We start from the raw sequence: 16,410 nt of genomic DNA, 5'->3' as shown, positions 1-16,410 counted from the left end.
TGTTGATGATGTAATAATGGAAGTGTGTTTACAAATCTTTGAAATTAATATTTAGACAAAAAAAACTTAAAAATATTCACAGTAATATGAGAAAACCAAAAACTGTTTAAATTATAGTTTATAAGACTTGTTATTTAGTTATGGCGTTTAATATTTCCAAACAATTTGTCAAAAATAATTTTGTAAATTTAAACCGCAAGAAAACAGGGTTTCCCTTTCATTTTGTTCGTTTTTTCTCCCAACGTGTTGATCAAGACACAATCTTTGCTCTTTCCTCTGGATTCGGAAAATGTGGGGTTGCTGTTATCAGGGTTTCCGGTTCAAAAACAAAATCAACTTTACTCGGACTTACAGGCCGCAAAAAACTTCCCAAACCCAACAGAGCATTCGTTTCAATTCTTAAAAACCCTCAGACAAATATCATGCTTGACCGAGCATTAGTCATGTGGTTTGCGGCCCCGAACAGTTTCACCGGAGAAGACATTTGTGAGTTTCAGGTTCACGGTGGACCAGCAGTTATAACCTCTGTTTTAACAGCTTTATCCTCAATTGAGGGCTTGCGACCGGCAGAAGCAGGAGATTTTACAAAGCGTGCGTTTCTGAACGATAAATTTGATTTAACAGAAGTTGAAGGATTGGGAGATTTGATTCACGCTGAAACAGAAGCGCAAAGAAGACAAGCTCTTCATCAAATGGAGGGGTCACTAGCTTCACTTTACAAAACTTTTAACTCTGAATTAGTTAAAAATGTTGCACATCTGGAAGCCTATATTGACTTTAGTGAAGATCAAAGTTTGGACGATAATTTACTACAAGAAATTAAAACTGAAAATAAAAGAATAATAAAAAAAATTGAACTCCATTTGGAAGATAACAACAGAGGTGAAAGGTTAAGAAACGGGGTCAGAGTTTCAATCATAGGGAAACCAAATGTCGGTAAAAGCTCGCTGTTGAATTTAGTCGTTCAACGTCCTGCTGCAATTGTATCTGATATCGCCGGGACAACTCGTGATATCATCGAGTCAACTTTGGATATCAGGGGATTCCCTGTTGTGTTAAGTGACACTGCAGGATTGTGTGATGCTTATGATGTCATAGAAGTAGAAGGAGTTAGAAGAGCTCATGAAAATGTTAAAATTTCCGATCTGATTTTGTTTATGTTGGATGCTAATGAACTTAAAAATATTAAAGTTGAAAATTTTCAAGGTTATTTGGAAAGTCACATGCAAGGTTTGAATATTGATAAAAATGAAATAAAAAATAAACAAGTTCTTGTTTTAATCAACAAAATAGACTTGGTAAAAAATTCGGAAAAATTTGAAAGTCTCGCAAAAAGTTTCCCAAATATTTGTTTAATTTCTTGCGAAACGACAAAAGGTTTATCAGAATTTATTTCGATATTCACAAAGACAGTTGAACAGTTATGTGGTGGTACCAACATTGGGGAAATCCCAAGTATAACGCAACAAAGACATCGGCAACATTTAATAAATTGCGTTGAAAATTTAAAGTCGGCTTCACCACTGATTGATAAAGATGTCGTTATTGCGGCCGAGTATTTTCGAATGGGTTTAAACGAGCTGGGAAGGATTGTCGGAAAAGTTGGTGCAGAAGAAATTTTGGATGTTATTTTTAAAGATTTCTGTATCGGAAAATAAAATGTTGTTTTTATGTTTTATTTAGGTTCAAAATTTAGGAGGTTCAAAATTTAGGACTTTTTGAAATATATTTAAAACAACATTCGGGATATTTGGATTGAGATTATATTGGTTTTTGACTTTATTTTTAATTTTCATCAAATAATATTATTAATAACTTTTTGAAGCAAAACAAGGGTAGAAACTTGTTTAAATTTCTCCCCAAAATGCCTAAATATGGGCAGGTTATAATGGGTCCTGCAGGAAGTGGTAAAAGTACCTACTGTGCTCTAATGAGTGAACATTTTAAATCATTGAAAAGAAATTGTTTTGTCATAAACCTTGACCCTGCTGCCGAGGAATTCAAATATGATGTCACAGTGGATGTACGAGATTTAGTTTGTGTTGACGATGTTATGGAGGATTCCGAACTCAAATTTGGTCCCAACGGCGGGCTGGTTTTTTGTATGGAATATCTGGCTAAAAATTTAGAATGGTTAGAAGACAATTTAAATGCCACAGATGATGATTATTTCATATTTGACTGTCCTGGACAAATTGAACTTTATACTCATCTTCCCGTAATGAGGACTTTAACGGAGGCTTTAAAATCGTGGGATTTCAGAATTTGTGGGGTGTTTTTAGTTGACGCTCAATTCTTAGGCGAACCGAGTAAATTTGTTTCCGGCACTTTATCCTCACTTTCGTGCATGGTTAACCTCGAGATACCACATGTGAGTGTGATGACGAAACTTGATTTGTTACCAAAAAGTTCGAAGAAGAAATTAGAAGAGTTCTTAAGTCCTAATATGCAGGAAATAGCTGAAAGTTCTGGATATCATATTAAAAAATATCAGAAATTAACGGAGAAGATTTGTGAGTTAATCGATGATTTTGGTTTGGTTAGTTTCTTGCCATTGGATCAATCAAATGAAAATACAATCGATGATATTCTTCAACAAATTGATAATGCGATCCAATATGGAGAAGATCTGGATGTGGATACCAAAGATTTTGGGGATGATTTAAATGAACCTGAATAATTTAATAAACCAGAACAAAAGAAAGTTTAAAAACAATATTCTTGTAAGGTCAAAATCTGGGTGTGACTTCAAAACAGGTCCTACTAATTACCACACAGGACCACACACAAGTGCCAAGTTACCACACAAAACGTGTTGATTGTTTTTACTGTCATTTAATAAACACAAAATATCGACAATGGGACACTTTTTATTAACTCCAGCCCTAACCCTCTTCTAAGAAATGCTCTTGATTGCCTCAAGGACTAAAAAACAGAATGTGATTTTGCATTTTATTTTTTTTGTCATGTGTGGTAAAAGTCTTTTATGGCCTGTGTGGTAATTAGTAAGACTGTTTATAACTAAAATATAAATACTCTTTACGAAACTGTTTAAGGAAATATAATTTATTTTTGGATTTAAAATATTAGTTAAAAAAAATTTTTTTGTTGGGTTTATTTTTTAACAATTATAAAAAAAAATTTGGGTATTGAAGATTGACTAAATATATAATAAATTAAATTTTTCTAAATTTTTATTACAACTCAAATATTCTTTTTATTTTGTTTAAAATTTCTACAAATCATTCTGTAGCTAACATTGCTGATTTTAATTTAAATTTATTTTTCATTTTTAGATTTATATATTAGGGTTTTGATAAAAATAAAATAGGTAAATATAAAATGGCTTTTAACAAGTTTATGCATGAAAGAAACATCTACAAAGACAAGCCTCCAAATTTCATCGAATTATCCGAATTATTTCCTAATTTCAAGAAATATTTAAAATTTTCCTGTAAAAAGAAACCTTTTTTGAATTTTAAAGACCCTAATGCCTTAAAGGAATTAACAACTTGCTTACTTGAAAAAGATTTTGGTCTTAAAGTTAGTTTGCCAGATGATCGATTAATTCCTACCATTCCATCTAGACTTAACTATCTACATTGGATTGAAGACTTATTTCAGTGCTTTCCTGAAACTTTAAATCAGCGCCGCATTCTTGATATTGGATGTGGGTGCTGTTGTGTTTATCCTCTATTGGCGTCAAAATTAAATCCTGATTGGAAATTTGTTGCTACGGAAACGGATGAGAAAAATTTTGAATATGCAACAAAAAATGTTCTGCAGAATAATTTAGAAGAAAAAATTAAAATTTTTAAAGTTGATGATAATGAGAAGTTACTGGAAGATCATAAGTTTGATATTTGTATTTGTAATCCTCCATTTTTTAACACTGAGAATGAAGTTGAAAGTTCGAAAAACCGACCACAAGCTAACTCAGTCTGCAATGGGAGTAAAAACGAAATGATTTCAAACGGCGGTGATTTTGCGTTTGGGTTAAAAATATTCAATGAAAGTAAATCGAAAAAAGATGTGGGTTGGTTTACTATTATGCTCGGTAAAAAAGAGAGTTTTTTGAAATTGAAAAAATTGATTGTTGACGATGGAATTGAATGTTTAGCTTCTACTGAGTTATGTCAAGGTAATACAATGAGGTGGGCACTTGGTTGGAGTTTTAACTCTCAGATAAACAAAAACAAAATTCCAAAATCAATGTTTTTGGACTCAAAAAAAGAACGAAAACCGATTAAAATTGAATCAAAGTTTTTATTCCTAAATGAAACTGTCAACGAAATTCAAAAATATTTATCAAATTTGAATATTTTATTTGAAACTGAAATTTTGGCTGAGGATAAAGTTAAAATTAAAATTCGTGCAAAGTCAAAATCTTGGTTGCATAATAGAAGAAAAAGAAGACAATTAGCTTTTTGTGATGTCATAAAAAACAAGATTGCTAAATTAGAAAATGGTGGACATCGTTTAATTGACAATAATGAATCAATACCAGAAATACTTCCTACAGAAAATAATCAAAAACTTTTAAATGAAACAGAAATCACAAAAAGTTTTGAAGAAGAAATTTCAGAAAATAAAAAAGACAAAATTGTCGTTAGTAATAATCAAGATTTTAAAAATTCTGATGAAATTTTACAAAATGGAAATTTATCTTTAAATAACAAACAGGATTATGTTTTAGAATGTTCTGTTGAGGTTGTTAAAATCATGTTTGGTCCAGTTGAATTATATTTCTCGTGTAATGATAACTCACAACGAAATAATATGAACGATTTAATTGTTTCAATGAAAGGAAAAGTTTAAAACTTAACTTATTTTAATTTAATATAGTTTGGAACTTACAATTTACTGAGTATTATTTTTAAATATCAGTACACGTTTTTTTTAAGTGTACTATTATCATGGGTTTAATTTTTTATTAGATTATTATGCACATCTCTTATTTTGTAGCCTATTTTTTAACTATGCTATGTTATTAGCTTTTTTATTCTTATTTTTTAGATTTTAAACCATTGTTTATAAAACTAGAAAATTTAAAAAATAAGAAATTAAGGCTAAAGATTGTTTGAAGTAAATTTCTAAATGGTAAGAACTGTAATTTTTTAATAAAACTTTTTTAAGCCATTGATTATTGCCAAAACTATATTTTAAATTACTAGTCACCTGCCCTATGGTCTGCATTAAAATTGTCATAATATGGTCACATCTCTTAACAATTATTTACCCGCGTACATACTACAAACATCAGTTTAACTTATTTTGTAAGCTTATAAATTGGACGTACTTATATATTGTCCACTAATTTCCATTATAAATCTATTATATTTATTTTTGTATATTGTGTTGTTGTTATTTTTTATCTTTTAGGCCAACAACATCGTTAAAGTGATCATTGCTGGGGCCCAAGTTGTTGGACGAGCTTTTGCTAAAGCAGTGAGAAGAGAAATTAATGGCAAGTTACAAAACTTTTCCTAATTTTCTTCTAACTTTGAAATATTTAAATTAAATCATTCTTATTTCCATAGAAAGTAAGCATGCAGCCCAACGAGCAGGGGGTGGTAATAAGGGAAAAGAATCTGCCGCAAATTCAAGTTTGTTTGGAATGTCTTTGGATGAAGCAAAACAAATTTTAAATGTCCCCGATGTTAAGAATATGGAACAAGTAAATAAGGTAAATTAGTGATGATAATACAACTATCATGTTTCTTATTTTTACCTATTATACACTTTTAACTTTAAAATTTATTTGTCATTTTTTTGCAAGTTTTGCTTTATGTATTTTATATTTTTGACCACTTTTGTTTTCTTTTTTAACAGAGTTACGATCACTTAATGAAAGTTAATGATAAAGCCAGCGGAGGATCTTTTTATATTCAATCCAAGGTATTATTCTCCGCCACGCTGCCAGTTAAAATACCCACGCTGCCAGTTAAATTAATAAAAGGACAGCATATACTTAAAACATTACTTTGTTATATTTATTAGTTAAATTTGTTATATTTATTTAGGTCTTTAGAGCTAAAGAAAGATTAGACGTAGAAAATGAACCCAAAACTTCTAATAATAATGAATCAAAAAATAAAGAAACTCAAAACAAGGATTCAAATTCTTAATATGACTTTATTTTTTTGTTTTTTATATTTTTTTGTATATTTACTTTGAATTGTTTCAACATTTTAGTCAATTAAACAATGTTTTTTAAATATTACCCTAAGCTTAAAAAAACTTGATATTTCTGATATTTTTTTTATGAAAACTACTCATAAACTTTTTAAAACACCTTCTTGTCTTTGCTTATCAATGTTTTGTTAATAAAATCTTTTACATTTATGTTGGTTTTGTGAATGTTTAAAAGTACAATAGCGAAATATAAATAATTTACAATTTTAAAGCTTTTGTTGATTGTTTTTTAAACTTTTTCCTAATTTTAGAAAATAAATAAACTTACTTTAAACATAGGTTGCTATTAATTAAAGGGCTAAATGTAAGGTTGTTTAATTCTAATATTGTGTTGTGTTTTGAAAGTGAAGTTTTATGTGAAACAACTAGGCTTATAATATTTAACACCTTTAAACCCTTAAGTTTGATTCCCACTACTCTAGTTGTTTGGTTATGTTAAAACACCCGGTGCGGACCCGAGGTACCCGGAAAAATTTTAGAACTTTGGACTTAGGGGCGTGACGTCACGAAACGCACACCTCCAAAATGTGAAAAGTTGTTCAACAGTTTTAGATTATTAAAATTGAAAGCAAGCAATTAAAGTTTATACTCATTTCTATTCTTGAATTGTTGTTAGTAAGTAATATATTGTTAAGTTAAAATTTACACCGTTAAAATTGTTTTGATGTTAGGTTTTCTAAACTTGACTAAAATAGTTTTAGAAGCATTCGACATAAAACAAAATAGGGGTTGTTCTGTTGTTAGTTGTTACTATATATAATTATTGTTTAAAGGGTATCTTATACAACATTTTGTGTATAAAACTTAATCTAATAATGAAATAGTTAGGTTTTTTATAAACTCTAAATAGGAGCTAACCGGCTGTGTTTTTTTATTACTGTATACATTTGCATGAAGTCTTCGTTTTTCTAAATTAACACTTAATATAGTGAAAAGGTTAATTTAACAACCTAAATTTAAGGCAGCATTAGCATTTGTAAGTTAAGTTTTATGATTTTGTCCTCTTACTAACTTCATGATAATGCTTATTTTTTAGGTAAAAAAGTTTTCATAAAAATAGTATTTAAAGTATGGGAAAAACAGAGAAATGTTTGCCGTTTGCTTGCAGAATACAAGATTGTCTACAAAGGAATAGTTATCAAGAACATAAATGTTTAAAGGAAATCAATCAATTAAAAGAATGTTGCGAAAAATATCAAAATCTGAAACAAATTTGTTGCTCGGGGATAAAACTCAATAATAACAATTCTGTAACTGACCAAAAAACTTGATTTTTATTTATTTATTTTTGTATTATTTTAAAATTTGCATAAACCGTGTTTTAAACATGGAAAAAAGTAAATATTACAGATTGTTGAATTATATACTATTGTCATACACTGTGCTTTTATTTTACTCCAATTTTTGTTATGAAAAAGTTAGAATATTAAAATTTAAATTTCTAATGAAATGTGTATTTTTGTTTCTTATTTTTTCCCATTCAAACATTTTAAAAAAAATTTATATTTGAAGTCTTTATGCAAAATTTATTTTTATGTTTTCTATGTTACAGACACTTCTAAATTTAAAATATGAAGTTATTAAGAACAATATATAAGCATAGTAAGTTGGTTAACTTCCATCAACAAAGATGTTATATGTCTCATCAACCCAAACTAACTACTCATCATAGCATTGTACCTAGAGATAAGGATGAAAGATGGAAAGGTAATTTTAAGTTTTGTTTACAAATAAATAAAGTCAAAATTTCTAACTGTGTTTTATATTTATTGTTTTTATCTATTTTTTGTCAACACAAATTTTTGTAAACATAAAAAACAAAATTTATAAAAGTTTGGAAATACCTGAAATAAAAAAACAGCATAAACATAAACAGTAGCATTATGTTGGTATTTATTTAAACATAACCAATACAAATAGTTTTACTTTAGTAATATACAAAAAAAATTTTAAACCTATAAGTGACAACAATTTTTAGTGATGCAATAACCAAAGTAATTATGCAATGAGAAAAAGTAAACAATTTATTTTACTTGCTCAGGTTTAAAATTGCCAGAATTTTTTAAATTAACGTAATTTTTTATGCTAACTTCTAACAACTTTTAACCAATATATTTCTTATGTACACTAGTCGATAACCTGGCATACATTCTGCATTTTATTGTCTTGATATAGTCACAAATTTTAACTAATTTCACCAACAGTATTTACTTTGCTGACCTATAAATTTGACATACATGTATATATATAATATTTAATTTGTCCACTTAGATTTGTTATAAAAGGTTAACTTAAAATTTCATACGCTATATAATTTATTTTTTTCTAACAGACACTGATATGGAAAGATTTGCAGATGAGGCTGATGTAGTTATAGTAGGGGGAGGTCCTGCTGGTCTCTCTTGTGCAATTAAACTTAAACAACTTGCTAAACAACAAGGCAAAGATATAAGGGTCTGCTTGTTTGAAAAAGCTCAGGAATTAGGTGAGTTTGTAGTTGTTAAAACAATTGATGTATTCACTTAAAAACATTTTTTGTATCAGATTATTTATCGACCTAATGTAGTGGTTAGAACACTAGGCTTTAAAACATGAAATTTTTTTTTATTCTTGATGTAGTAAGGTCGCCTGCTCGACCTGAACATAGAGTAACATCAGTTAACCTGGGTAGATTTTGTCAGTTTGCGATATTTTAGATTACACTTGCCCGATAATTAAACTGCTGATTAGGTATTGGTTTAGCAGGAGTTTATACCTTTTATAGCGCCTTACTTAAGGTCATCACCACTACACCACGCTGCTAGATTTTTGCTCCTTTATTGCTGCACCCTTAAGTGAGGTGCTAAGCCAAATCCAATCAGCAAATTAATTATTCGGCAATTAAGGTCAATAATATTTTAGACTGCCAAAGTCAGTTGGAGTCTGGGGTAACAATTGTTACTTCATGTTCAAAAGCTGTTAAGTCAACCTTTTTACATCAATGATTAAGTTACTTGTTAAAAAATAGTTACTTGTTAAAAAATACAAATTTACTTCCAGGTGGTCACACTTTATCAGGAGCTTGCTTAGAACCTCGTGCTTTAAACGAATTAATCCCAGATTGGAAGGAAAGAGGGGCTCCATTAAAAACTAAAGTTAATAAAGACAAGTTTTCTTTTCTTACTAAAAAGTGGAGAATTCCTATTCCTATATTTAAAGGTAAATTTGAACATTTTTTATTGAGTTATTTTGTAATAATTTACTGTTATATATTTACAAAACATGTTTAAAAATTAGGTAAAATATTTAGATTAAAAAAAAAATTACAACAAAATGTAAATTTATGAATCAAACTATCAGATTAATTACTTATTCCACAAATGTTGGTAGACAATAACTATTGTAAAACTTATACTTTAAAATTAAAATCCCAAAAAATTTAAAACTTATTTTTAAATCCAGGGTTGCCAGTTTATAATCATGGAAATTACATCGTAAGACTTGGCAACGTTGTTAAATGGCTCGGAGAACAAGCTGAAGAGCTGGAAGTCGAGGTAATTTAAAAATATTTAAAATTTAATTAATTACCATAAACCAACACTATTTCATTAATTAAACATTGTTTTAAAATTAAACAAAATTATGTTTAAGTTGTGGTTAGTAATTGAACTTTTAACCCATGGTAAAGAAATTTAAATTGTTTAAAAATTTATATGGGTTTGTATTTACTTTGTGAAAACCATCTATTTAAAGTGGATAAATAAATAAACCTTTTCTATTTTCTTTTACTTTTTTTAAAGCTGTTGTCTTATTTATTTATTTTTAATGTTTAAAACATAGAGTTTAAGATTTATTACCTTAAACAAAGTCTTTAGTTGTACCACAGTATAGAAGCAGTAGGAACCGAACCCAGGACCTCATATAGTGAGGCCAAGTGTTTTAATCACTACATTATTGAATTTACATTGTTAAATTTACTTCTTTACCAGCAGTTGCTAATGCTATGTTAAAACAGCTTTTTGTGTAATTACACCAATACATTCATTATTTAATACTAGCATGTGTATTTACTATGTTTAGTTTTTAAACAATATAAAAATTTATAACATTTGTGCTCAGGTATACCCAGGTTTTGCCTGCACAGAAGTTTTATACCATGAAGATGGAAGTGTGAAAGGGATTGCTACAAATGATGTGGGAATACATAAAGATGGATCACCTAAGGTTAGTGTTAATATATGTGTTAAAAGTTAGTTTGTAGTTAACCATATCTTGAATTTAAATAGTGTTTGTAACTATGTGTTAAATATACTTGAATGTTGATTGCTAATTAGCCATATTTTTCATTTAATTAATTAAAATTTTATGATAACAATTACCCCTTTTTCTTAACTAATTGTTAAAGTATATTTAATTGCATTAATATTTGTTAAATTAAATTATGACTTGGTCACATTTCTGTTACAACTTTAATGTATAGGAAACATTTGAACGAGGAATGGAATTTCATTCGAAGGTCACAGTGTTCTCTGAAGGTTGCCATGGTGCCCTCGCTAAACAACTTTATTTGAACGAGGATCTTAACTTGAGGGAGGGTTGTAGCCCGCAAACTTACGCTATCGGGATAAAGGTGAGAATGTGTTTGAATTTTCGTAATAGTCTAAAGGTATCTTTTTAGATCATTATGTATTTGCTTTCTGTAAAAAAATCTAATAATTGTATATTTCGATTCCTAAATGAAACAACTACTAATTATTAACTTTTTGGTGCCTGTAAAGGTAACTAAAAATACAAAGGTTTTTGCATATAATTCCTAAATAAAAAAATGGTCAATAGCCCGCTCCATTGTTAGGATTTCAATTGTCATAATATGGTCACAGTTCACAATTAATATTTGTTTACAATAATTGATGTGGGCACCACAAATGGCAGTTTTATTTACTTTGTAAGTCTATAAATTGGTCATATACATTGTTTACTATGCTACAGTATAAATAGAAATCTTTTTTAATGATTTTAATTTTAAATTTTTTTATTTTTAGGAAATTTGGGAAGTTGAGAAATCAAAGTGGCAACCAGGTTGTATAGAGCACACTGTAGGATGGCCCCTTGATAGAAATACTTATGGTGGTTCTTTTCTGTACCATTTAGATGAAGGCGAACCATTAATTGCTGTTGGTCTGGTGGTGAGTTAGTTTATATGGTTTTTAAATGGTTGTTTTGTTGCTTGTTAATGGTGTTAAGTTGTAATTGCTAATCTGGTATTTAAGTATGGTTATGTGGTTGTTATTGGTGTTTTTGGGTTACAATAATTGCTGATGGTTAGTTGGTTTCTATGATTTCTAAATGGTTGTTTTTGTTGTTTATTTATGGTGTTTAGTTGGTATTGTTTATCTGATAATTAGTTTGGTTTTAATTGGTGTTTATGGTTCACAATAATTGCTGCTGGTTAATTGGTTGCTAGAATTTTTTAATGGTTGTTATTTAGTGTATTGATTGTGTTAAGCTGTTATTGCTTAACTTGTAATAAGTTTGGTTTACATGGTTGTTATTGGTGTGTATTATGGTTAAATTTTAATGGTGGGTATGGTTCACAATTAAATTTATAATTAAAAATATTAAAAATTTACATTTTTAGGTTGGATTAGATTACACAAACCCATATTTAAGCCCCTTTAAAGAATTTCAACGCTTTAAAGAGCACCCTTCTGTCAGGGGGGTTTTTGAGGGGGGGAAAAGAATTGCTTACGGGGCACGAGCATTAAATGAAGGAGGTTTCCAATCCATTCCAAAACTTGCTTTTCCTGGAGGTTGTTTAATTGGTGAGCAATTTCTTTTTTATTAAAATAATATGGTGATTTTAATGTGGTAAAATTTAACTCAAAATATTGTTATTAGGTTGTTCTCCGGGCTTCATGAACGTCCCCAAGATCAAAGGAACCCACACAGCTATGAAGAGTGGAATGGTTGCCGCGGAGACAATATTTGAAGCTTTGCATGAGGAAGGGAGAAAATGTGAGACAAAAGGTTGGTAATTTGTATACGTTTAATTTATAGGTTAACAAAATAAACAAAACTGCCATTTGTGGTGTGCAGGTAAATTATCGCTGGCAAATATTAGTTTAGAGTTGCAACCATATTGAGATAATTTGAATGAAATTCATAGATTGGGCACTTACCTAGCTTAGCAGCATGGTGTAGTGGTCAGAACTCTTGGCATTACTACATTAAGATTCGGGTTTGCTGTACTGTCTTTGAGCAAAGCCTTATTATTGGTCAGTTATAATTAATAATATTTTAAACTACCAAAGGCAACTCAATAGACTTGGTCAGAATAACAAATGTTACTCTATGTTTAGGTTGTGGTTTATTCCTACAACGAGAAAAAATAAATATAAAAAAGGTATAAAATTATTACCTTGTTTAACCTTTTAGGTTTATATGTTCATGAATATGAAGAGAAATTAAGATCAAGTTGGTTGTGGAAGGAACTGAAAAGTGTTCGCAATGTTCGACATGCTTTTAATACAATGTTAGGAATATACGGAGGGTTTGCTTATACTGCTTTGTTCTATGTTCTTGGTAGAGGGAAGGAGCCGTGGACGTTTAAAGGACATGGTAATGTTGTGGTTACTTAATTGGGCAATCTTAGTTGGTTTAAAATTTTTAGTATCTTGTAGTTTAAACTTTAAATGTTTCATTTGTGATTGTTTTTTTATGCACTACAACTTGCTAGGTACAAAACTTTTTGTTTATCTCTAGTTTAAAAGGTCAACTTTACGACCTTAACATAGAGTAACATCAGTTACCCCGACCCAGTCATAAGTTGACTTTGAAAGTTTTGGATATTATTAACTACAATTGCCTGATAATTTAGCTGCTGAATAAGTGCTGGCTCAGCAGGAGTTCACACCTTTTATAGCTACTTATTTAAAGGTGCTACAGCATGGAAGCAGTGAGAACAAACCCACAGCTTCAAAGTTATTTGAAATTCACCACAAAGGGTCTTAAAAATGTGTTTAGAAATTTTTTACCCATTTTTAACAAATATTTGTGTTTATTTCAATTTAGGAGCTGATTACAAATCCTTGAAACCCGCTGCTGAATGTCCGAAGATTGAATATCCTAAACCTGATAACAAAATAAGTTTCGATCTTTTATCTTCGGTTGCTTTAAGTGGAACCAACCACGAGGGGGATCAACCTCCTCATCTCACCCTGAGGGATGATAATGTTCCACTCATGAGGAACCTCGCTGTGTTCGATGGACCAGAACAGAGATTTTGCCCAGCAGGTGGGGCATTTTTATTTAAATTAGATTTTTTTTTTGTATTTTTAGTCCAGTAGTGTGATATACGAGTCATGGAGTCAGATTACAAGCTAAAAGGTTTCAGGTTTGAACCGCACTGATGCCACTTTATTTGCCCTTGAGCCTGGTGTCGGCAAAAAGCTTAAACACGTCACAGAAGAACACTTTTAAAGTGCCACAAAGTTCCCAGTTCGTGGTGCAATATTGTCACTTTATTCAGGTTACGAGTTGAAAGGTTTCAGTTTCTAGTTGCACCAATGACGTACTTTCTGATTTAACAATATTCGCCCTTGGGCCCTGCGTTCACAGATAGCTCAAACACGTCACAATAGGACAATTTTAAAGGGCTGAAAGATTTCGAGTGGAGTCGCATTAATGCCACGCTATTAACCCTTTAACCCGGCGTTGTAGATGGCACATACACGTCACAAAAGAACACTTTTTAAGGCCCAAAGGTTTTGGGTTCGAGTCGCACTGATGCTACATTATTCGTTCTAGAACCTGGTGTTTACGAATAGGTCAAACACGTCACAATAGGACACTTTTTAAGGGCTAAAGCGTTTTGGGTTCAAGTCGCACTGATGCTACACTATTCACCCTTAACCCCGGCGTTGCAGATGGCTCAAACACGTCACAATAGGACACTTTTTAAGGCCAAAAGGTTTCGGGTTCGAGCCGCACCAATGCCAAACTATTCGATCCTGAGCCCAGATAGCTCGAAAGAAAAATATTTTTAACTTTTCTTTTTTTTTCTTTTCAGGAGTGTACGAGTATGTCCCGCTAGAGGGCGGTGCAGAGGGGGACATGCAACTCGTGATCAACGCCCAAAATTGTGTTCATTGTAAAACTTGTGACATCAAAGATCCGAGTCAGAATATTAACTGGGTTTGCCCCGAAGGTGGCGGCGGTCCCGCTTACAGTGGTATGTGACGTCATTGTTACCCACCTTTGACGTCACTACATCGCTTTGTTTCTATGACGTATCAATTACGCCTTGTAATATCGATCTTTCATATTTATGACGTCATCATTTAATGCTGTAATTTCAGCTGTAGCTGATCTGTGACGTCAACGCTCTTATCGTTCTACCTTTCTGACGTCACAAATAATGTAAACTTGCTTTTGTTACGTCACTGTTCTAATACGTGACGTCATATTTAAATATAGCTGGCGCGTAAATTATTTTTTTGTTAAGTTCCTTTTTTGTGTGACGTGGCCATGACGTCACAACTCTTATTTTGGTGTTGCCTCAAATTTTTTAGTTGATATGACGTCATATAGCATGGTGTAGTTGTGACGTCATAAAAAGTTCTTTATTTTTGTTATGTTCAAATTATTTATAGTTTACAATAATATGCAAATACGAAAAAAATTGTTTTAATTTCAAAAAAAGATAAATTTGATTAGAAAAAAAATAAGGTTGCGCGCGTTGGGACTCGATCTTGAGACCTTTTAGATTGCTTTAAATAAGTAGAAAGTTTTATTATTCGTGGGAAATTGTTTTTTTTTTAGCTGTAAGTCAAGTGTTTCTATACCTAAGGTTTTAGGTTAAAATTCCACCGACAGCAAGCTGCTTTTTGGGGGGTTTAATGTATTTTCAAATCTAAAGCCTAAATGGCAATTTATATCAGGATAATATTACCAGCCGACAATCTATTAAGCTTTCACAACTTAACATTGGGTCAAGGTAATAAATGCTTTTTATCATATCATTAAGTTGATAAGTTTGTTATATTTTACTGGGCAAGGGTGTGTTGTTGCGACGTGTTGAATCTAGCTTAGAACGCCGAGATTGGAGGCAAATAATGTGGAATTGGTATGGGGTAATATATGTTTATAAGAACGATAGTATCGACATTATTCTACCATGCTTTCAATGGTTAATTACAATTTCAAGCAAAAATAGCCTTATAAAAAGTGGTTTATAAGTAAGTATTGTAACATAAAAGCCCTTGCATTATAACCAACAGGAAGTGGTGTCATATTGTAAAATGTGTGATAATATTAAAACAATAAACAATGTGATATTGTAATGGGAAAGTGGTGTAAGTCGTATATATATAAAAGCCAATCAGTTGTAACACTAAGCTTACGTTATATGTAAGTTGAACAACCATTGGTTTATATTTAACTGATTATTCATAGTAAAAGGTGTGCAAACCTAAATTATTCTAGTTTGATGACTTTTTAATTGAGGTCAATAATTTAAGCTTGTAGCTTCCTTGTGCACTTTTATACAGTATTAATTACAGTTAATAGTACTAGTTATACATAAGGTGAAATATAGATTGAATAATGTAAGTTCAATATATTGACAGTAAATTTTTAAAGGATATGTCCTTCAAATATTTGTTAAAAAAAAATAAAACTGTAAATATTTTAAATATAAAGTATTTATGCTTTTCTGTGCTTTATAATTAGCATTTTTAAAACATAAAAAATGCACATTCAAGCGAGCAACTGTAAAAAAACGAAACTTAAAATAAATAAGCAAGCGTTGATTTATAAGAGTTGCTAAATTAACATCAAGCTATTACTAAACGCAACAAACAATCGGTTGCTGCTTGTATATAATAACACATGTGCCGCATGTTAAATCTATTAAAGTTTTACACGACATATGACGGGAAGGTAGCAGTTGAACGGTTTAGCAGGTTAAACATGAGACAGTGCATTAATGTAACACTAGTACTACAAACCCAATATAGTAAACATTATATCTGCCAAAGTACTGCGTAAAGGTGCATAGCGTTAACTATAGATTTTATATGTTTTAAAATAACTTCATTTAAAACAGGTTACAATATAGTGCAGTAGGTAACACTAGTACAGACTCAGGCTATATCTTGGTTGAAAAATATAGTGTTTATTATACATTTTATATGCTTTAAATATTTACATTCAAAGTCCCTAATAAACAGGTTACTA

The 16,410-nt window shown here is 30.6% G+C and overlaps 5 protein-coding genes across 5 annotated transcripts; all 5 read left to right on the top strand.

Moving 5' to 3' along the window:
* The first annotated feature begins 18 nt into the window (after positions 1-18).
* LOC145756797 (5-taurinomethyluridine-[tRNA] synthase subunit GTPB3, mitochondrial-like) lies at positions 19-1,688 on the top strand. Its single transcript, XM_082572431.1, has one exon. It carries the CDS (start codon positions 141-143, stop codon positions 1,656-1,658), a length of 1,518 nt encoding a protein of 505 aa, XP_082428557.1. The 5' UTR covers positions 19-140; the 3' UTR covers positions 1,659-1,688.
* Positions 1,689-1,858: 170 nt separating this feature from the next.
* LOC145758392 (GPN-loop GTPase 3-like) lies at positions 1,859-3,188 on the top strand. Its single transcript, XM_082572585.1, has one exon. It carries the CDS (start codon positions 1,865-1,867, stop codon positions 2,678-2,680), a length of 816 nt encoding a protein of 271 aa, XP_082428711.1. The 5' UTR covers positions 1,859-1,864; the 3' UTR covers positions 2,681-3,188.
* A 138-nt stretch (positions 3,189-3,326) lies between these two features.
* Positions 3,327-5,017, top strand: LOC145754707 (RNA N(6)-adenosine-methyltransferase mettl16-like). Its single transcript, XM_082570814.1, has one exon. It carries the CDS (start codon positions 3,343-3,345, stop codon positions 4,816-4,818), a length of 1,476 nt encoding a protein of 491 aa, XP_082426940.1. The 5' UTR covers positions 3,327-3,342; the 3' UTR covers positions 4,819-5,017.
* LOC145754718 (mitochondrial import inner membrane translocase subunit Tim16-like) lies at positions 5,015-6,339 on the top strand. The gene is made up of 5 exons (XM_082570825.1): positions 5,015-5,100; positions 5,383-5,467; positions 5,541-5,686; positions 5,833-5,898; positions 6,024-6,339. The coding sequence occupies exons 1-5, from the start codon at positions 5,098-5,100 to the stop codon at positions 6,126-6,128; spliced, it is 405 nt and encodes a 134-aa protein (XP_082426951.1). The 5' UTR covers positions 5,015-5,097; the 3' UTR covers positions 6,129-6,339.
* A 1,124-nt stretch (positions 6,340-7,463) lies between these two features.
* LOC145759244 (electron transfer flavoprotein-ubiquinone oxidoreductase, mitochondrial-like) lies at positions 7,464-14,837 on the top strand. The gene is made up of 12 exons (XM_082573023.1): positions 7,464-7,902; positions 8,528-8,680; positions 9,235-9,393; positions 9,637-9,728; positions 10,294-10,398; positions 10,655-10,804; positions 11,217-11,360; positions 11,813-11,996; positions 12,073-12,201; positions 12,610-12,792; positions 13,246-13,467; positions 14,243-14,837. The coding sequence occupies exons 1-12, from the start codon at positions 7,767-7,769 to the stop codon at positions 14,410-14,412; spliced, it is 1,827 nt and encodes a 608-aa protein (XP_082429149.1). The 5' UTR covers positions 7,464-7,766; the 3' UTR covers positions 14,413-14,837.
* The last annotated feature ends 1,573 nt before the right edge of the window (positions 14,838-16,410 follow it).

This window comes from Corella eumyota, chromosome 1, assembly GCF_963082875.1.
Source record: "Corella eumyota chromosome 1, kaCorEumy4.1, whole genome shotgun sequence".
Taxonomy (NCBI): domain Eukaryota; kingdom Metazoa; phylum Chordata; class Ascidiacea; order Phlebobranchia; family Corellidae; genus Corella; species Corella eumyota.
This window is presented reverse-complemented; position numbering and strand designations above follow the sequence as displayed.